This window comes from Artemia franciscana, chromosome 2, assembly GCF_032884065.1.
Source record: "Artemia franciscana chromosome 2, ASM3288406v1, whole genome shotgun sequence".
Classification (NCBI taxonomy): domain Eukaryota; kingdom Metazoa; phylum Arthropoda; class Branchiopoda; order Anostraca; family Artemiidae; genus Artemia; species Artemia franciscana.
In genome coordinates this window covers 42,414,885-42,438,112 of record NC_088864.1, presented here as the reverse complement: position 1 = coordinate 42,438,112, position 23,228 = coordinate 42,414,885, and the positions used below count along the sequence as shown (strand labels likewise).

At 35.0% G+C, this 23,228-nt stretch overlaps 1 protein-coding gene across 4 annotated transcripts in view; it reads right to left on the bottom strand.

Moving 5' to 3' along the window:
- The window catches only part of LOC136041926 (utrophin-like), a 427,919-nt gene that overhangs the window by 8,117 nt on the left and 396,574 nt on the right, over positions 1–23,228 (bottom strand). For all 4 annotated transcript variants that reach the window (XM_065726724.1, XM_065726734.1, XM_065726743.1 and 1 more), the window contains 6 exons: positions 20,488–20,672; positions 18,794–18,936; positions 16,559–16,670; positions 7,817–7,996; positions 3,842–3,993; positions 2,990–3,157 (listed from right to left, as the gene is read on the bottom strand). In XM_065726724.1, the coding sequence (XP_065582796.1) occupies positions 2,990–3,157; positions 3,842–3,993; positions 7,817–7,996; positions 16,559–16,670; positions 18,794–18,936; positions 20,488–20,672 (940 nt within the window). The remainder of the gene's footprint in view (positions 1–2,989; positions 3,158–3,841; positions 3,994–7,816; positions 7,997–16,558; positions 16,671–18,793; positions 18,937–20,487; positions 20,673–23,228) is intronic.

Here is a 23,228-nt window from a genome sequence, read left to right as displayed (position 1 = left end):
TATGTAAACAATAGGCAAAGGTCATAACTTGCAGCCCTTCCCCCGGGGACTGTGGGGGATTAAATCGTCCTCAAAGACATAGTTATTAGATTTTTCGACTATGTTGAACAAAATGGCTAAGTTGTCTCAAAATTTTTATACGGTGACTTTGGGAAAAAAATGAGCGTGGGAGGGGGCCTAGTTGCACTCCAATTTTTTGATAACTTAAATAGGGCACTAAAAGTCTTAATTTCCGCTCGAATGAACCCTCTCGTGACATTCTAGGACCAATGGGTCGAAACAATCACCCCTGGATAAAAAACAATAAAAACATATATACACGAATGCGTGATCTTTATACGGCACACGGTGTAACAATTGGTGGGTGAAATTATCCCGATTTCATATTTCTGTACAATCATCATCCGGCAAGTCAATTAGACTTGATATACTTAATAATTTTATGCTAATCTTATGACTTATTTTCAATTTTTTAGACATTCAAAATTATACCAAAAATGCAAGAAGATTTACATGATTTTCTAAAAAATTGAGCTAAAAAGACAACCCTCATAAAATAATGGGATATAACATAGTGGAGCATAATAGAGCAGCCAGGTATAAATTACAAGCATAAGATTCATCAATAAAGAGAAAATACTGGTTACCCTGCCGTTTACCCTATAGGCTATAAAATGGATAAAATGGGAAATGCCGTTATTGACCTTCTCTTGATTTTAGACATTTGAACAGGTCTAAAGCCTATTGTTCTCTGTTTTTCCAATTCACGTTCCGTTACACTTACGGGTTTTTATGGCAGTTGGTATCTACCAAGTAACATAACGCGACTGCAAGTTGTGTCGGTCAGTCTGTTGGTCCCGGTTTTGCTAGTGTAGGCACTTCCAGATAAGCTAGGACGATGAAATTTGCCAGAAGTATCAGGAACCAGACCAGATGTAATTAGAAATTATCACTTCCTCGATTCGATCACCTGGGGGGAGCCGGGGGACGGTTAATTCGGAAAAACCAGAAAAAACGAGGTATTTTTTACTCACGAACGGGTGATCAAATCTTAATGAAATTTGATGTCTGGAAGGATATCGTGTCTTATAGCTCTTATTTTAAATCCCGACCTGACCCGGTGACACTGGGGGGAAATTTTGAAAAATTAGAAAAAATGAGATATTTGCAACTTACGAACGGGTGATCAGATCTTAATGAAATTTGATATTTAGAAAGACCTTATACTTCAGAGCTCTATTTTAAATCCCGACCAGATCCGGTGACACTGGAAGGAGTTGCAGGGGGAAACCGGAAATCTCGGAAAGCATGAAAATTGAGGTATCTTTATCTTAGAATCGGTGATCGGATCTTAATGAAACTTGACATATAGAAAGATCTTATGTCTCAGATACTCTATTTTCAATTCGAATAGAATCTGGGGACACAGGGGGTTGGAGGGGGAGAAACAGAAATCTTGGAAACTGGAAATATTGGAAAACGCTTAGAGTGGAGAGATCAGGATGAAACTTGATGGGAAGAATAAGCACAAGTTATAGATACGTGATTGACATAATCGGAACGGATCCGTTCTCTTTGGGGGGGATGGGGGGTGTTAATTTGGAAAAATTAGAAAAATAGAGGTATTTTTGACTTAAGAAAAAAGGATCTTAATGAAATTTAAATTTTAGATGGAACTCATGTCTCAGAGCTCTTCTTTAAAATCCCAACCACATCTGTTGACATTGGGGGGAGTTGGAGGGGGAAACCGGAAATCTTGGGAAACGCTTAGAGTGAAGAGATCGGGATGAAGGTTGGCGGGTAGTATAAGAAAATGTCATAGATACGTGATTGACGTAACCGGACTGGATCCGCTCTCTTTGGGGGAGTTAAGGGTGGGGTTCAGTGTTTTGGCGAGTTTGGTGCTTCTGGACGTGCTAGGTCCATGAAAATTGGTAGGCGTGTCGGGCAGCAGCACAAACCGACTTGATAAAGTTGTTTCCCTGATTCAACCATCTAGGGGGCTGAAGGGAGATGAAATATTAGAAAAAATGAGGTATTTTTAACTAACGAGTGTGTGATAGGATATTAATGAATTTTTATATTTAGAAGGACCTCGTGACTCAGAGCTCTTATTTTAAATCCCAACCAGCATTAAGCCTCTGATTTTCCTTTTAAATCAATCTATTGATTCTTAGAATTTTGCTAGGGCTCATGCCATATGAGCGCTTGGCTCTTCTCCAGCCTCGTCACAAGGAACTCTTAGCTCTTGTTTTTCGTAAAGATCAAGACTTTAAGAAAGCTTTCTGCACGACTGCTTGAAATTTACAATAGACTCTAGCATTTAGATAAGTAATTTTTTTAAGCTGAGACGTACCTCTAATACTCCTTATTTTGCAAACTTGATAAATAATATTTTAAGGAATCTGAGGACAGTTGCGTCAATTGGGGAGGCCCCCTCGGATATTTAAAGAATACCGTTTTTGGTATTTTCATTGAAGAAACTGAAAGGAAAGAACGCAATTGTCCCCTCTAGATTTTGAAAAATATATTCTACCCCCCTCCCTCGACATTCAGCCTCTAAAAAGGTGTTGACCTCCAAAAAAGCCTACTACCTAGCTGATCATGATATTCTAATCATAAGTTGTAAAACATCAGAATTTATACTCTGGTCTCTTCGTATTCATTTTCGGGTAGCGCAGCGAACTATATCGGGTTCCCTGCGATAAGGTTCCCAGCACGTTCCCTTTAATTCACCAGTCCGTACCCTTATTGGAAGCAACATGAGGAACTTCATTCCCCTTGTAACTAAACAGCTAGAGTTGTGCTGCTTTGACCTCAAAAAAATGGAATTATACGAAGGAAAAGAAGAAACAAAACTTTCATAAAACATTAATATAAAAATTAAATTGAGATTTAGTTGTGTCAACTGACTCTCTCGCAATCTATATTTTTTTTTCTACATGGCACTGCTCTATTTTATCTTGCTAGAACGTTTGTTCATTCTCACCGTATCATAGACTCGAGTTCTTCCTTATGGCTTTGGTCAATTGCAGCAATTAGTTGAGCTGGCGATTTTGGTCCAATATTTGTGTCTAATCGTTCACTGGATCGTTCGTTTCGACTATTGGCAGTCAAAGATCGACAATACTGAGCTATTAATGCATGCTCGTCTTCTCTAAAAAAAGATGACTTGATGAACTATAGCTGAACATTACTTTTACGGAGCCAATAAAAGAAAAATAGAAAAACCTGATTAATAGTTTGCATGTAAAAGGACGACATTCAATCTGAAAACTAATATGTATTTAATAAACAGTAAAATTCCCTATGGTTAGAAGCATTTTTAGTGGTTCACCAACAATTAAACTGACTAATAGAGTTCTCGGTACCATTTTGTTTTACTAATTATATTACTTTACGATTATTCGCAATCAAAGAAAAAACTTGGAATAATCAATTCAACCATAGAAACTAAAACTTCATCTCGAAAAGCTTTTGACTCAACAGTACTAGACAACCGTATACCAGGAAGAAACAAAAATTTTCCTGTAATTGCGATTAAAATGAGATTATTTTCTTTCGCATTACATCACTGACTTCATTTGGCAGCTCATCAGTTCAACTTCTATAAGACCAGGTAAGCTATTACTAGAGAGTGCTTGTCGTGACCCCCCACCCCACCCACCCTCGTGAAAAAAGGTAATTAGGTGGAAATACAAATGTACATTTTAAATCAGGATTTGTTCGTCTGCCTTGAGTTCCTTGCTTGTTACATTTTTCATTTTGATTTGTCTTATTTCTGTTCTTAGGTGTAATATAATAATAACCAGAAATATGTCAACCCTGAAAATCAACTTACGAATCTGGAGAAAGGTCACGGGTCAAAGAAGTGCGACTAGGAGTCCCACCATCAACGTGTGACTCAGCTTCAGCCAGCCTACTTGCATAGAGCTCTAGACGAGCATGGACATCTTCCCCAACTCCTGTTGATTGGGGTGTATCAAGGTTCGACTGAAAACAAAAAAATATAAATAAAAATATCTGAGCCCTAGCGGGAAAAGCGCTCATTTGTGGCCTAATTTGGGAACGCTAAGAATGATTTGTTAGAATAAAAGTGTACGGCAATCCTCTATTCTGGAAAAAAACATAGTCTATTGAGCAAAAGCAAGTCTTTTCTTGCCCGTTCCTCAGCAATAGAGTTGCAAATAATAGATTTACACAGGAAGTGGAAACACCCATCAAGAGCTGCCCGAAACGCCATTCCAAAAAGAAAATAAAAAACGTTAACCAATGCATAACTTTTCTAAGGTGGTGTGCAGTTTAACTCATAGCCATTTATAACTTTATTTGTAATATTAATAAAACGGTTATTTTGTTGGTTTGTTAGTTTTTTCGCAATAATATCCTAAATTAATAAATCGATTAGGCTGAAACTTGATATGTGTGACTATTCCTGGCAAGAAAAAATCAAAAAGAAGGTGGGGAGAGGGTGGTAATTTATAAAACTTCATTTAATGCGATTATAGCACGTGTAAAATTCTCTAGGAGGAGAACGTCATGAAGGGGGTGGGGAAGGTACCAGCGGAAAAAGAGGGAGGGGATGCTGTTGAAAGAAAGGTACCAACTGAAAGATTCATTTCCAGTTACTTACATTATACATGAATTGGCAGGTGATATTATTATCCACAGCTATCTCAAGGTTCTTTAATGAAAGAAAGATAAACTTAAAATAAGTCATTGTGTGATTTCTCCAATGTCAATTTGGTATATTAGGGCAAAAATTCTGCTTTAACGGTGGCCAATGGTGAATAATGACTGGAAAAGTCAAAAGCAGTTGATGGAGAGTTTGCTGAAGGATATTTGGTAGTAGGGTGGCAACACAAAGCACTGACAAATTAGAAATGTGATAATATTATAAGGATTCCCCAGTAACGACAGACAATTTTAGCTGGTTAGTATACAATAAAAGAATAAAATGGACAGCCCAAAAGTGAAAAAAGCAATGTTTTTCCACAATGATTAATATCAGTTTTAGCTAAAAAGCAGCCAAATTGGCTCCAAAGACAAAGTGACAGACTGGCAAAAGTAACCGGTCTGCAAAGGATAAAAAGCTGAATGGCACTAGTCTAACCTGTCAGAATTGTTAAAGCTGGCCTTCACAAATTTCATTGAACTAAGAGGAAGAGAATAACAATAAAATAAGACCAAACACAATTAGCCTTTAGTCATATTTTGTGAGTTATGGAATAGCGGACATCACCCTAAAATACGTCTAGAGCACATTTGTGGCCGATTCAACTAGTCCAGTGTTCGGCAAACTTATTTGCAACAGAGTCGAAAATCAACAGTAAAATGATAAAAAGAAACGTGAGAACCAAGTCAGTCTATTTGCCTATGTATACCTTCACAAAGTTACAGGACTACTGAATAAACCTCGATTTTGTTCTGAATAATTTTTTTTTACATATTATTGAAGAATATGACAAACATTTACTGCGAAGAACGTTCCCGCATCTCCTTGGAAAGTTTGGGTATGTCAGGTTTGTATATTGTTAATACTAATAATAGACACCCTTCCAGGTTTTGTGCATAATACGACTTCTTTTACTGTACATAAAATTCCTCCTTGACTCCCCACACCCCCGATAAAAATTTCCTGGGAAAATACCTTTTAGGAATACATTGAGAAACGGATGCTATCAAAGTTTTTATATTTGCCTTCACAATGCAAATATTAGGAGTATAAAAACCCTCCCACCCAGAAAAATTCTCCTGGCATTACCTGCTCCTCTTAAAATTGCAACGTAGAAAGTGAAGTACCATCTTAAGAAATGTATATGCATATTGTTAAGCTAAGCTACCATATCTTAATTTCTCTCTGGCTAATTGTGCACAATTTTGGGTTGAATCTTCCGGATAGATTGTTTAAACTATCGAAATTGACCCTATTTCTTGTGTGTTTATTATTCATTTTGATCATAGAATAAGCAAGGTTTTTGCTAGCTTCATTTTTAACTTTTCCGTTAATGATATACACAATTGTTTTTGATTTGACATTTTGAAATCTTATAGATAATTCAGAGCCACACATGAAGAGCCAAACAGCTAACTGTGGCTCAAGACCCGCACTTTACCGAACCTCGGCCTAGTCTTCCAAATGAAAAATCATCCAAGATTGCAGTATTAGTTGAGAATATTGTATTTAAAACTTTCGGAACCACTTAATCACCCAAAATTAGTTTTATCGTATACCCGGACAGAGCTAAATAAACCTGGTCGTTCTGAATTACCGGTAAAATTAATGCCACAATTCTTGAATTTATGAGAAGGACATGTTTTCATCTATTGACAAAAAAAATGTGTAATTCTGCGAATGATCCAAACGGCGTTATAGATCTTAGTGAACTTAAGTTTATGTTTTTATAAACCTATGCTGTGTCGTAGTAATTAGAGACTTGTTCAATTCGTTCAATTCAAAAGCTAATAAGAAAAGCTGATAATTCCAGCATTATTATTTAGATCTAGTCGACAAAATATGTGTTTCATTTGTTCTACTAAAACTATTGCTGACCCGGTTTCTGAAAATTCGCACTTTGTAAAATCAAAAAGAGGGACGGATGAGGGACGAAATTCCTTTACGAAAGACGTTCAGTTTTATTTTCACCTGTAGGAAGAGTTTTTTTTCTGTATTTGTGCGAAGTTGGTGCAAAACTGCAAAATTAGCGAAGCTATGCTTCTAACAGTTGCAACTTTGGCAAATTAGAGAGATTTTTTTTCTGTTCTTGTACAAAGTTGTTAGAAGAAATGATAGGACAAAAAAGAAAGGGCTAGATTTTTTGTACCTATCATATTTTCCTTTTCAGCCAAAAATTTCATTGAACAAGTGGAGACGTTCCTCCGAGGGAACCGTCCCTTTGAAACTAAGCCTCACTGCTCAACTTATGGCAGTGTGTCTTATTAAGCCTCCCTCTGGTTAGCAAGTGTAAAATTTTAAGCTAAATTTGAGGCCCTGAAAGTTTAGCTATTACCTTTCCCATAAACAAAGCATAACTCATTTTAGTGAATCTTTAGTTTTTCCAAACAAGTCCATTGTTCTTTCAAATCTTTCGTTTTCCACTTTCAAACGCTAGGGGTCCAATTATTCATCAACAAATAAGGGATTCATAATAGAATAGTCGTTCAGTTAAATTCAGTCAGTTTACAAGAATTACTGGATATTGCCACTGTAAACCAAAGATGCCTACAATACAGTAAACCCTTCTTGCTTTAGAAGGAAAGGCTAGTTTCTAATCAAATAAAAGAACAGCTCTCCGAAAAATACAGCAAAAGGTTAAACTAACTGAAATCTACATCGATATCTTTTGTAAATACATGACTCCCATACTTTCATATCCAGCCCAATTGGTAAATCCTTTAATACGTTTTAGCTGATTCAATCAACTCAACCGAGGGAGAAGACCCTGATTATCGTTATGTAGTTGAAAATAAAATTAAAAGAGTGGCTCTGCAATAGCAAACAGTCGCATCAATTAGGGGTGTGTGTGTGTGACATTTCCCTCCTTAAATTCTTTACTTTGTCCCTAGATTTTGAGAGTTACCTAATTCTTGTTTTGGACGGGGGGTATTCTCATGACAACTAAAAAATTTGCCCTCCCGTCAGATCTTCGAGAATTGAAGCCACTGTTGGATAACCTAACACCCTTTAATTACTTTAAAATTTACAGTTCTAAATTCCAGGCAAAGACGGGTCAATTTTGACCATTCATTGTTACAGTTGTAAGAAAGAAATAGTCCACTGCTATACTAGACCGAGAAGAAAAATACACTAGCTTACCATTGACGGTGTGATTTGCCCTGAAGTTGTACTATCCCCAGCTGTACTTTGGTTGGCGGAATCATTTTCTAGCTGAACTGGTAGATACCCGAGCTTCTGGTGCTTTTGAAAATATTTTTTTGACTTGAATTTGTTTTTCAAAGCCTTCGTGAAGTCCTTGATATCTTCGCCAGATGTAGACTACAAATAAAAACTGTCATAAGTAAGCAATTTGACGACAAGCTAATTGACGATTCTTTGGAATGCAAAGAATTCCAGATATACAATAATCCCAGAGGTCCGAGATCCATTTTAGTAGAAAATTTGTAAACGAGCTTACAGTAATTAAATACATCCAGAAGCTTCTAAGCCTGAATGAGTAATTTGAAGCATCAACAAATAGAGTTAATCAGAGGTTACATTGTTGAGGAACAGATAACTTCATTGATACGTGAATTACTGTAGGAAACTGCCTATATACAACGATGGTAAAATCTTAAGCATGTAAATGATTTGATAGTATTATATAATTTCTAGGATGGAATTAGGTAATCATGGCGAATAAGAAAATCCAAGATTCTGAAATTAAGAAACAAGGAAATGGAATCAATAATAGTTAAAGAGCGACAGATTTTGGGCCTATTTTCGTTGTTCGCCTCCCAAGGGCGCCACCAGTAAATTTTCAGGCGGGGGGGGGAGACGCCAAAATAGAAGTGCTGGTGGGGTGACAGGGGACAAATTTCAGGATATTTTTTCGTAGGAATAAGTTTATTTTTTAATACTTTTAGGAAAAACTCTCAAATAAAAAGAGCAATTAAATTGCACGCAAAATGAAACAAAATACAGTAAATTTTAAACAACAAGGATTCCTGGCAAAGGGATCAATTTATCTAAAGAAAACCAAACTCAAACCAAAATTACAGAAAGATTTATTGCGTTTGTAGATTATAACAGATGTAGACTTGTACATGATGTACTACAATAGTTTACAGAAGGAGTAAACTATTCACACATTTAAAAAAAAATAGAATAGCGAAAGAAAAGAATATTTAAACTTAAGTATCCAGCTGTCAAGTTGACCCTCTTTCTTTTTATTGTCCTATTCAACTAAATAAAATGAACAGGTTCAAAAAAAATTTCGTAACAAGAGAATCTTATCAAATAGTTTGTGATAAAAAACTGGAAGTAAAAAGTGACTTGGGCTAATATTCACGAAAATTAAAATGCAATTCTCATGAAAATTTCTATACCGGCAGTATCGACTCTTTATGCTGATTCTAAATACATAAAATTCTTTCAGTTTATTATTACCCACCCAGAACCAAAAATCTGGGAAAATTTGCCTTATTTTTGGAAAAAGAGGAAACACCCCCTCCCAAAAGCAAGCGATCTTATTGAAAATCCTTTCATTAGATTCATCATATCAGAGAACCTTACCGCAGAGGTTTCAAGCTCGAATCTTCAAAATGTGGTATTTCGCATTATTTTTTTTTTTCAAAACAAGGTCGATGTATGTTTATTTGTTTTATTTTTTTCCCGGCGGTGATTGTATCAAACTGGAGGTCGAAGATACTGGAGAGGGAGGACATTCAAACGTAAATTTAAAGCTCTTTTTTAAGTTACCATACAAGTTGGACCAGGGGAAATTCTTGGGCAAGGGCACGCTTAATTTGTAATGAAATTAGGCTACGTTTGGTGATCTGTAATTGCGTATCAGCTACGATGAGGGGATGGGTTGAGTCATTGTTTAGGTGGGGGGTAGGATAGATTCATAGAAAAGTACATTTTAATGTATAAACTGCTTACTCTGCATGTGGCTTCAGATAAATGTTAAAAGAGTTAGGGGGGAGTAGGCATTAATGAAAATGTTTCTCCATACAGCTAAAATGTTACATTCCCATATCTTTCAGCACAGAGATGGAAAAAGCACGGCAAGCCATCATCAACCCCGCCAGAACATTTCTTTGGGGTGGCAAATGCTGCTAGGAATTTACTTTTCAGCAATTTAAATTGGTAATATTTTTCTTTTTCTATTTATATGAAGTACTTCACTGTATTTAAACAAATGTATGTGATGTATTTATCGATAAGAAAACACTATTGTAGAAATTGTGATGGCTTCAATTATTTAGAAGCTCAAAAGTCTCACAGAATTTCCATCAATACAAACAGCATACATCCATGTATACTGTTGGATCCATTCCATACATCCATGCAACAGCACAGTATTATTATCCTCCTTTTCATCCAACCAAAATTCTTTAGTAGTAATATTAACAAGGGCATTTTACCAAAATTGCCACACATCGCCAATTTTTTCAGTATATTCAAATTTTCATCAAAATTTGCAAATTTTAACCCAAGACAGCACTAATCAACTTAAGATTGTCGATTTACACATTTTAAAAGCAATTAACCAGGAATTTAAGGGACTGGTACCTCAAATTATATCTTGGTTAGGCCTAAGCATGATCTAGAAAAAAAATCAGAAATTCAATAAAACAAGGAGCTTTTCAACTGAAAGCAAGGAGCAGATTTGAAATCTATTCGAACAAATTATTCTTTATATAACGGAGGCTGTTTCCTTCTTAGCTCCTTACTCTTTAGTGTGAAGTTTGACTTTTGTCCAAATTTTTAAAGTAAATTTGCAATTGGAAATTTTTTTTTTCAAAACACTTAAAAACTTTTGTTTAATGAACAAGGTGTTGAGAAGGGGACATTCCCCTTATATACAGAGTAATTTCAATTTATTTTAAATTTGCTCATTATTTTGGTTGAAACTATTTTTTTCCTAATTGTTTAATTACATTCCAAGAAATTGTAAAGTTTTATGAATACAATACTTTTGGTAATGCAAAAAAACGATCAATATCTCAATGATCTCTGTTTAGATTTTAATGGGTATAGTAAACACCTTAAATTAAGTATCAAACTGTTCATGGTAACGAACTCTATGTAAGGAGCGACCCGACTCAATAGTATCCAAAACTCCAAAAAAGAGATTTTGATAACAATATATATATTAAAAGAATTAGATTTTTATGCTGATTTCAAAAATATAAGTTTCATCAAGCTTAGTCTTAACCATCAAAAGTTACAAGCCTGAGAAAATTTGTCTGATTTTCAAAAAAAAGGGGGAAAAACCCTCTAGAAGTCATAGAATCTTAATGAAAATCAGACCATTAGGTTTAGCGTATTAAAGAACCTTACACTAGAGGTTTCAAGTTCATATCTATAAAAATGTGGATTTTTGTTCTTTTTTATCACAAGAAAGATCACGAATGTGTGTGTGTTTTTTTTTGTCTTCTTTTTGTATTGACACAGTTGGCCTAGAATGTCGGAAGAGGGCTCATTATAACGATAATGGAAGCTTCTAGTGCTCTTATTAAATGACCAAAAAAATGGAGGGCAACTAGGCCCCCTCCCATGCCACGCTTTTTCCAAAAATCGTCCGATTAAAATTTTGAGATAGCTATTTTGTTCAGCATAGTTGAAAAACCCAATAACTATGTCTTTGGAGATAAAATGACCCCCCTACAGCCCCTGAAGAAAGGTTTTTAAGTTATAAAACTTGCCCATTGTTTACATATAGTATTTATTATTAGAAAATATTCATACATTTTCGGGTGGGGAGGGGAGGGTGAATTTTCTGCTGGAAGGATTTTGCACGGGGAGAATTTTCCATGGAGAGGGAAGTGTCCAGGGAGTGAACTTTTCAGGGGAAATTTTATACTGGGTGAATTTGCCAGAATTCCTTTACAAAATTTCTTTATATGTCTTGGTTTTCTCTTTACCGATTCAATTTTACACGTGGAAATGTAAAAGGTAATTTTCCGGGGCAAATTTTTGCCAGGATTGAATTGTCCAGAGAATATTTCTGTGGGGAGTGGGATTTTTTCGTGGATACGGAGCCAGATATCCTGGCGTTATTAAAAAAAACGATCAGAAATTAAATAAAAAAAAACAAGTTTATTCAACTGAAAGTTAGGAGGAACATTAAAACTGAAAACGAACTGAAATTGTTACATATATGAGGGGAGTCTCCCCTTCATCAACACCACGATCTTTATGCTAAAGTTAAAGTTTTGAAACCCAAGGGTCGTTTAATTAAAACAATAAGTAATTTTTTAAAGTGCCGAAACACTGTGGCCTGAAGAGCGAGGTGTTGAGGAGGGGACAGCCCCCCTCATATACGTAATAATTTCTGTTGGTTTTAAGTTTTAACGTTGCTTCTTATTTTCAGTTGAAAAAACCTGTTCTTTTTTCTTTATTTCATGAGGCTTAGAGACTAACATTTTTCTAAAGGCAATTGAAAAAGTATGTCAATTAAAGTAAAAGTATATAAAATGAAAAAAGTAAGTATTTACAAAAAAATACACAAAACAATAACCTACTTACAAAAACTAAGATATAAAATCCCAGCATTCAGTTCTGTTGAGCAATGCCGAAGCGTTGGATATCGACAGTTTTGAACTTGGTTATCAAACACCAAAATATTTAATTTCTTTGGTCCAAGTGTTTGTACAAAGAAACACATTATCAAAGTAGTTTGTTCAAAGTAAAACATTAAAACCAAGATTAAGAAAATCAATAACTTATATTTAAGCAAATATTAATTTATATCTTTTTTTACTAACGGTCAAATTTATTGGCAGGCAGCCAACGATAGAGCAACACACATTTTTGTCATGGTTTTTCCCTATTCTACTCTCTTTCCTCTGGTTTCCTTATAATTATTTTATACTCCCAAATTTTCAGGGGGACATGCCCCCCCCCTGCAGGCACTAATGTCGCCTTCATCGCGGGAAAAATAATGTAAAGAATAACAAGAAGAGCTAAAACTAAACAGTCATAAAAACTAGGCATAAGATCTCACGAGAAAAATAAAAAAAAAGAAGTATGAAATCAAGAAAAGTCAATAATTAGTTAACAGGAAAAATGAGGGCAGAGTTTCAATCGGTAGCTGATTACTATAATTGTTAAGTTAAATAAGTGTGTATTTTAATAGTTTTTAGTCTTCTTTTGTTTTATTTGGCGGGTTTATGGTCTTATTTTAACAACTTGTGTTTACACTTTCATTTTTGGGTGCCAAGGACAGACTGTGTCCAACACAGGTCCAAGAAATCTACTACTTTTTTTTAAAGCTAATATTGACCTTATCGTTTTGTTTTATCTTAGAATTTTATGTTTTCTCAGATTTTTCTTATTGGGCAGAGGTTAACATGTGATTGCATGTCTTTTACCTCTAAAATACATGGGTAATTCGATATCCATAGACCATTGAACACGTGGGACTGCAGAAGGTGCCTAAATTGATCTAATCCCCTGCATATTCCAATTTTCTCAGTTACATTGCATACCCATCAAACTTTTCAATCAAAATTACCATGATCAGCCAAAAAAAGCAAAAAAGAAAAAGAACCTGGCTGATAGTATACTCCTAGACACATATCCGGGTATTAGTATTTAATTTCACGATTACTGCAGTAGCTACAAAAATGAAACAGCCAATCATGGCCCATTAACTGAAAATCAAAAACACCTTTTTAAAGAAATTCTCCAATAAAAAAGACTTACCATTTTTCCTTTTGATTCAGGAATGGTAACTCTTTTCTAGGTTATTGCAAAGTAATTACAAAAACTTTACATTTACCTTTAAGAGTAATTACGAAAACAAATTGTCGGGAAAATTTAAAATAGAGTTTGAAGTCACTTTAAATGGGAGTGGATAAAAAAAAGAAAAAAGAAAAGGGTAAACCATCGTAATTACCATGGCCCAAACCATTGACAGGAGTTTTTGCTCCCCCCCCCCTATCTTGAAAAACAAGCGCATCAAATTTTAATTTAGGTTGCACAGATATGGGCTGCTACTTAAAGGTAGCACAGATATTTCTTTCTTGAGGAAAAAATCATAATCTAAATTGAATTATATAAGTTAAATGAGAGCATTCTTTCGTTTTCACTAAATTCCGTTTCATTTCGTTTTCAACTGTAGTGGGATTGTTCCATAGCAAAAAAAAAAAAAATTAATCCTATACAGACACATAGCTTTTCTGTTTATTTTGCTTCTCCTTAAATGTTCAGTTGATTTTTCTTCTTCAGAAATCTAATTTCTGTCCTTAAGTATTTTCATTCTCGACCACCAAAGACATGCGGAATTGTCATATAAACTAAGATAATCACAAAAGTACCTTCGTCACTGACGTATTTTGCCATTACATTGCAAGGTAAAAAAGCAGTAAAAAAGGAAGCCAGTTATTGGTAATTTAGGAAAACCTTCAGTAATGAAAGAAAAATAGAAACACGTAAAGAGATACAAATTTAATCTCTCAGGGCTGCAAAAAAAGACTACAGTGATTTATTTCTCTCTCTTCACATTTCTATAATCGAAAAACTGTAATAAAAAGAGAAAAGGTACGAAAATCTAATCCCTGTAGCCTTTTCTCCGTGTTTTGAGCAAGAATAAGCCCCTCAAGTTTTCCTATTTTCTTTCTTTATTGTTTTTCAACTAAAATCACTGGAATTCTTTTTATAGTTTTAACATCAACAGTACAAATTTATTCAAGGAAGATTCGTAATAACAGCTGAGTGTGTCTCCCATAATTAACTAATGTACAATCTTCTTTCAATTTGAAAATTCGTTTACATTATTCATTTACGTTTAGTTTCACAAAATTGCAAGAATATATGATCAAAATCGAAGGGCGTATAATTTTGCATGAAAACATACGGAGTAGGTAGGATTTGCTGCACTAAATTTAAATCCAGATTTATTTGTAGTCTATTATCTCTGGTGTGCCTCATAAGATTATTCATCCATCAGCCAGAAACTAATCAAATTTAAAGTTTTTTGGTTGGCATTAAAACGCCATCAAACTGGTAATTAAATCAGAGAACTGCTATTTATAATGATAAACACTCAAATACAATATTTTAGCGGATGTGACAACGCTTTATTCAAATTTGGTAAAAAAAAAGCAGTTTCACCCATTTTTATTTTTTTCTTTCCATTTTTTTTAAATGTAGAGGACTGAAAAATATAAGATTTTTAAAGGCTCTTCCCAACTATGTAGGCACATATTCTATAGCCTATTTTATTTGATTTCATTATTAATTTTTAAAAATAGAACTTACCGTTTCTGAACGATCAGAAATGGCCAATTTGAAACACAAGTCATAAATTGAAACAAAGTTTATTTTCTTCGAATTCATGAAAAAAGGAAACTGGGTGGAGTGGAGAAGCTTTAAAAGTAGAAAGTTCCGTGATCATTGCCCACATTTTATACGCTATTTTTACTAGGATAGGAAGCGAGGGAGACATTTTCGAAAGCTATATTAGGTTGTAAAAAATTATCAATTCAAATGAGTCACGGAAAGTTAGTTCACATTAGAACCCTCCCAAGCAATATTTAAATAAATCATTTCCCCTTTCTTTCATAATAATTTTTCCTTTTTGAAATATACTAGGATCTACTGTATTAGGACATAATGATCGGATTCAAGGTTCAAATTCTCAACATATTACTATATTTAAGCTTCAGACTTCATGCATCCTCCCTTTTCATTTTCAACAGACACACAACGCTTTCTCTCTCGGTATATATTTTAAGCTAGGGAAATGGGTCAAAAAGCATAAGCAAACAGATTTAGTGTTCGTAAAAGATCTGTTCAAATACACTATAAATAATACTAAAAAAACTATAAAATGAGGTGAGAATGCCGAAACATCTCGAACCACGAAAATATAACTGAGAAATTCAATTTTGAAGTCGCTTAGTGTAGACTAAAAATCACTTAAATATACCATAAATAATACTAAAAGCTACAAATCGATGTAAACATGTCAAAACATGTCAAACCACTAATATACACTTACGAGTTTCAATTTCAATTCAATGAAGTCTTGATCGCGGTTCAGAGAAATGAAGACAAAAATGAAGACAAACAGAGCCATAATTAGTACTAGTGGGCAGAATTTTCTATATATCACATTAATGCCCATAAAAACCTTTTTTTTTAAATTTTTACCTTAATCCGTAGCCCATATATCCGTGCTCAATGATCACTGTAATTTTACCAAAAACAACGAAGTCACTTTAATTTATAGATGGTGCTGAAAGGGGCAAGAGATATAATGTCCTCATCTTAAAACTTTATCAAAAAGTATTGTCCATATTAGCACCTTTAGCCTAATAAAAGCTTAAGTACAGTATTTCAGCCTAGCTAAGCGTCAAATACCTATCTCAATAAAAAAAACTTCAGATTATGAAAATGTCGATGAAGCGATCTATCCTCTCCAATTAAGATTTGAATGATTGTTCGCCATGTTAAACCATTTCCAAAAAATATAGCTTTTACATTAACAGCAAAACTAAGTGACTCCTTCAGTGCCTACCAAGCTCAGAAGGCATATTTTTAGAAGCCAATCAAGGGTTACGAAGAGGCAGAATCCTCATTCATTTTTCATATCTACTTTATTTGTTTTCATATCTTACGCGGAATCATTCAGGCATGTTTACTTTTGCATTTCGGATACACTTTTATTGCTGGGGCAGAGAGGAGGGGAAATGAATTAGAAGTTGAAGCAACTTATTTTCTTAAATAAGTGCTTTGTTATCATGTTACACATCCAAGATATAAGAAATACGTTTTAAGATACACTAAAATAATATAGACTAAGAATAATATTATAGACTAATAATCACTACAGCATTAGAGGGAGAAAAGTCGACAAAAACGAAGAAAAAAAAGAAACAAACTTACGTGTGAACAGTATTCGTGCATAGGGTGGCTTAGCTTATGATGTTTGGCAATTTTTCCAGAGAAAAAACAGCTTTGACACAAATCAAAGTTGAAACATTTCAGACAACGATATCTAAACGAAAAGAAATGAATAGTTTTTAAAATTTCGATCAAGGATTAAAAAACAACAGCAGTATTTTACCAAGATTTCTATCCAGGTAACAGTTTAAATAGCAAAAATTTATATTCATTCAATTAAAAAATGTAATTGTTGCTTCAGCCAAAGTAAAAATATTGGTCTCGTTATAAAAAAAAAACAACAACAAAAAACAAGAACGTTAATTGGACAAAAAAACTTCCTAGTAAAAAAGACATATTACGATAAATCTATGCGCTTAGTATACGCTAACCGTGATATATTTAATATTTTGACAGTAGCGTCATCTCATCAAATATGTTTATCATGTTGGATGAGAATCTAAAACATAGTGTTAGACTTAAAGTTAGACGTGTTAAAAGTGTAACTTTCGACAAAGAATACATGCCATTCATAAACAATTTTTTTTTTTTTTAACAGGAGCCATTATGTTTTCCAATCATTCAGGACATTAACAGCAGTGCTTAGACTTTCGAGATGCAAGCCGTATTAGAGGCGTTTTTTTTCACCAATTTATAGTGAAATTTTAGAGTTAAGGTTTTATATTTTTGTTTCTTTTTGCTTACCAAGATAATCTGAGTTTAAAAATGATGAACTTAAACGTCTTAGTAGATTAAGAATCTACAATGTTTTTGTAGTGCAAATATGATGACATGATTATGCGGTCTGGTTTCTGACCGCACAAGATTATACGTGATTCAGTTTCTATTAATCACGCTTTATAGTTATGTCTGCGCTCACTAGACCAGTGGGCATGACCATACCAAAATGGTCAAATCAAAATCATTATAGCAAAAACAGTAGACAAATCTCGGGATATCAAATGGTTTGGTTCCCGAGACTCCCTGCATATTAGCCTAATCTTTATTTTGCACAATTCCTTCTATAAGAACAGCAATCTTCTGCAATGATTGCTAATACGAGTAACCGAGTGACCAAGGAGACGAGGTGACTTACAACGAGTCAAAGAAAGGTAAAACGTCACCATTCGAGTGAGAAGGTGATTCTTGACTTTTGTTTTTGGTTTGTCTATTTTTCTGTTTGCAATGAGGACGGCCGAGCGGAGATCTCGGCTGAAATATCTGCATTTCCCTTCTTTTTTTTTTCACTGGCTATAAATCACCTCATTCGGTTTCCTTATCAAAATGTTTAGCCAGTGCGGTCTCGGAAATTATTTATTTAACCACTTTTTTACATGCTCTAAGAAAAGATGAAGCAAAAGCTGAAATGTTTTTCGTGCACAAAAGAAGAGAGTATAGATTTATTAAAGTTATCTTCTTTATAAATTATCCTAGTGTATACCTCAGCGGTTTCAAATATAGCTTCCACATAGGGGCTTAATCTCGCAACTAGTTTAAGGGTTATTTTTGTGCATTTCCTCGAAAGTAGTAAAATTTTTTAACCATGTATTCTAGCATAAATATAAATTTCCGGGGAAAATTAGACTAATTAAATTTCTTAGATCTGGTAGCTTTTCCTCTCGATTTGCTTTTTTCCCGAAAAAAAAAGGCACCGCAGAAGACATACATTCTTTCTTTAGTTCCACATTATGTTGTACCTTTATCAACACAGATTTTTAGTTGTGGCCACCTATGGTATTACAGGTAAAAAGAAATAAATAGTTGGTATACTCGATAGATAACTCCTTTAGGGGGCTTCATATTTAGTAATATTTTCGCCACAATCAAAATAAGACGAACAATATGAAGGTTTCATTTATGTGCAAAAAAGAATAATAAGTGAAGAAAGTAAGAGAAGCAGGGAAAGAGGCGAGAAGAAAGGCATGGGAACAATATAAAGCATTTTATAAAAGTTTTGACAAGGTCGTTTAAAGAAAAATTGATCATACTATTAGACAGATCAGATATATTATTAAAATGAAAGCGCTGAAGTCTCTTTCAAGGCAATTTAAAAAACTTATTTTTTTAATCCTCATTATTTACACACACCTTATTTCGATTTCTTGGGAAAGCATGTTATTTGTCATGTAAAACTAAGCAATGCTTCAGAAGTTATATAAAAAAGAAAGGAAACAGTAGTACTGATAATAAGGTCTAAAAGAAAAGTTTTGGTCCTAAAAAAGAAATAACGCCAATTACCTGAGCCCTACGATAGGTGACATTTTACAGATATTGCACTTAGCTTGATGTTTAGCCATCTCAGAGGCAGATATTCTGTGCAATACTGGAAGCCAAACTAGACTCTGAGGTTCTGCTTTCAACCAAGACATGAAATGAACAACCTTAAAAGATAAAAAAAAAGAAGCATAATTTCGCTTTAATGAAGGTTAAAATGAGATCTAAAGCAGGGTTTCCCCGATTCAAAACGTAAAAACGCTTAAGGAGGACAGAAGCTTTCCATAAGGGCCTTTATTTAATTCTTAGCTCTCTGAAGACAAAAAAAAAATAATTCCAAATTCTGCTTGCGCCATAAATCCAACTAATCTTTCCTTCCCATACCCAACTGGCATACCCAACTACCGTAGATACGAGAAAACTATCTACCTGTCTTGCGTTGTTTTAATTGCTACATATGACACTAATAATAAATCTGGTGCAGCGGAGGCCATCTTTCAAGAAAAAGAAAACATTTCGAGAAAAATAAAAAGCATTAAATTGACAAACTGTAGGGTTTTCCTTAAAAGTTTCTAGAAATCCCCTCAGAGTCATCTTAATCCACCAAATATCGTATCCCTTAAATATATACTTCATATAAACAACCAGATGAAGTGACCAAAAGCTATGTTTTTATATGGATTGTGACGCTTTTCAGTCGTTGTTTTTTTAAATGTAAGTTTGGCTTCAGTTTCAAATTTCCTTACTACTAAACTGTACCTCGTCAAAAATGTGGTGGCAGAAGGCAGCCACCCTCATTGAAAGACGTGTTGGTAAGTTTTGTTCTCAAACTGAAACGAACACATTGCAATGCAAACAAGGATTTAAAAATGGCCCTAAAATCAAAGGTCAGGAACTTCCTTCGAAATATTTCAATAGCATTACATAAAAATCTCTGGAAGCGGCGCAGAATACCTCTTAAGTTGCGTCTATACAGTATCTTAACATTTCTGTAGGCTTCTTAAAACCTACCATTGATTGTTAATTAAGAACTTATTTCCAAATCCTGCATAGCCAAACGTGACAAAACTGTGGGTTGTCGGTCATCAAGTGGTTGATATTTCAATGGGACACAAATACAGCATTACCCCTACCAGAAAGATCGGGTTTTTCCAATTTTTTGCTATGTTATATTTGTATTGTTTTTTTCTTCGCACTTATAATTCCTTAACCATGCCCACAAAAGATCATAATTTATTCTGTGAAATGACGAATGTCCAAGAAAATATGAAAATACTTAAATAGGAGTCAAATAGATCAGCCAAAGCGGGTTAATAATTACTAATAGAATTAATCTGATAAGCCCTTTTAAGTTCTGAACAAAGCCAAATGTATAATTCTGACTTAAAAAGGTTTTTAAAAGATAGCTGATAAAAAAACTATTTATAAAAATTGGAAAATTCATTTTAATATACAGTGACAAACAATTTGCAATACAAACACCCTAACTGTTAGACACGTTTATACATATAATGAAAAAAAAATTTAAGGCAAATAATCAATAAAAGTAATTTAAGTCAAAGACGTAAGAAAGAAAGAGTTATAGAGAGAGAGGGAAAGAGAGAGAGAGAGAGAGAGAGAGGAGAGAGAGAGAGAGAGAGAGAGAGAAGAGAGAGAGGAGAGAGAGAGAGAGAGAGAGAGTCGTAATGAAATGGTACTAAAATAGAGATAAAAATTACTTCAATTGTAGTTTTATCCTTTCCAGCTTTTTGTATGCAAGACCTAACAGATGGTTCCGTGTTCGATCCACCAAAGGAGTTTATCTCGCCCAGTTCTTTAGGGACTTGCATGCAGGCATCAAGAAGACTACTGATTCCAGAGGAATCTGCCTGTCTTTGCTCATTGGCGACAAGCCGGAAAAGATCTAAAACAGAAAAGAACGTTATTATTTTATTCAGAATCTTCAGACCCTAGAAACAACAAGAGCTAAGAGCTCATATGGCACTTGTGACGGGGCAAGAAGAGCTAAGAGCCAAGAGCTCTTATGGTATTAGCGCTAACAAAATCCTAAGAATCAATAGATTGATTTAAAAGGAATATCAGAGGCTTAATGCCGGTCAGGATTTAAAATAAGAGCTCTGAGTCACGATGTCCTTCTAAATATCAAAATTAATTAAGATCCGATCACCCACTCGTGAGTTATAAATACCTAATTTTTTCTAGTTTTTCCTCTCCCTTTAGCCCCCCAGATGGTCGAATCTGGGAAAACGACTTTATCAAGTCAATTTGTGCAGCTCCCTGACACGCCTACAAATTTTCATTGTCCTAGCACGTCCAGAAGAACCAAACTCGCCAAATCGATGAACCCCTCCCTCCAACTCCCCCAAAGAGAACGAATCCAGTACGGTTACGGCAATCACGTATCAAGGACATTTGCTTATTCTATCCACCAAACTTCATCCCGATTCCTCCACTCCAAGTGTATTCCAAGATTTTCCCCTCCAACTCCCCCCAATGTCAAAAGATCTGGTCGAAATTTGAAATAAGAGCTCTGAGACACGAATTCCTTCTAAATATCAAATTTCATTAAGATCCGATAACCTATTCGTAAGATAAAAATACCCCAATTTTCACATTTTCCAAGAATTCCGGTTTCCCCCTCCAACTCCCCCAATGTCACAGGATCTGGTCGGAATTTAAGATTAGAGCTTTAAAGGACAAAATCCTTCTAAATATCAAATTTCATTAAGATCTGGTCACCCTTTCGTAAGTTACAAATACCTCAATTTTCAAAATTACCCGCCACCCAACTCCACCAAAGAGAGCAGATCCGGTCCGGTTATGTCAGTCACGTATCTTAGACAGGTTTTTATTCTTCCCATCCAGTTTCATCCTGATCTCTCCGCTTTAAGTATTTTCTAAGATTTCCAGCCCCCCCCCCCAATGACGCTGGATCCGGTTCAGATACAAAATAAGAGATAAAGTTACGAGGTCCTTCTAAATATGAAGTTTCATGAAGATCCAATCACTCCGTCGTACGTTAAAAATACGTCATTTTTTCTAATTTTTCAGAATTAACCCCCCTCCCCCCAGTAGAGCGGATCCGTTCCATTTCTGTAAATCACGTATCTAAGACTTCTGCTTATTTTTCCCACCAAGTGTCATCTCGATCCCTCCAATCTAAGCGTTTTCCGTGTTTTTAGGTTCCCCCACCCCAAACTCCCCCCAATTTAACCAGATCCAGTCCGGATTTAAAATAAGACAGATCCAGTCCGGACTTAAAATAAGAGCTTTGAGACACGATATCCTTCTAAATATCAAATTTCATTGAGATCCGATCACCCGTTCATAAGTTAAAAATACCTCATTTTTTCTAATTTTTCAGAATTAATCCCCCCACCCCCCAACTACCCCAAAGAGAGCGGGTCCGTTCCAGTTATGTCAATCATGTATCTAGGACTTGTGCTTATTTTTCCCACCAAGTTTCATCCCGATCCCTCCACTCTAAGTGTTTGCCAAGATTTTAGGTTTCCCCCTACCAACCCCCCCCCCCCCAATGTCACCAGATCCGGTCGAGATTTAAAATAAGAGCTCTGAGACACGATATCCTTCTAAATATCAAATTTCATTGAGATCCGATCATCCGTTCGTAAGTTAAAAATACCTCATTTTTTCTAATTTTTCAGAATTAATCCCCTCCCCAGCCACCCCAAAGAGAGAGGATCCGTTCCGGTTATGTCAATCATGAATCTAGGACTTGTGCTTATTTTCCCCACCAAGTTTCACCCCGATCCTTCCACTCTAAGTGTTTTCCAAGATTTTAGGTTTCCCCCTCCCCCCCCCCCCCCAATGTCACCAGATCCGGTCAGGATTTAAAATAACAGTTCTGAGACATGATATCCCTCCAAACATCAAATTTTATTAAGATCTGATGAACCGTTCGTAAGTTAAAAATACTTCAATTTTTCTATTTTTTCCGAATTAACGGGCCCCCACTCCCCCCCCAGATGGTCAAATCGGGAAAACAATTCTAATTTTCGAATTTAATCTGGTAAGGTCCCTGATACACCTACCAAATTTCATCGTCCTAGCTTACCTGGAAGTGCCTAAAGTAGCAAAACCGGGACCGACAGACAGACCGATGTCACTTGGTTAATACCAAGTGCCATAAAAATCGACAATTGCAAAGCTATGGTAATATCAAAGTATTTACCAAAGAGAGAACCGAAGACGTCTAATAAATTTTAGACGAAAAAAGAGCTAAATTACAGTTAGCCCACCAGTGCTGGTTCTGAATCCATGTTGCTGAAACATTAATAAACCCAGGCCAAAGTTTCAGCGATATTTCATCTTAAATTTAGACAGAGATTTAACATATGATATGTTTCGTTTAGAGCCAGGTCACATTCATAATAATTGGTTTTTATTTGCAATCCCTGCTGTAGTATATAATTTCCGAGTTGCAGCGGTAGCTAGCAAC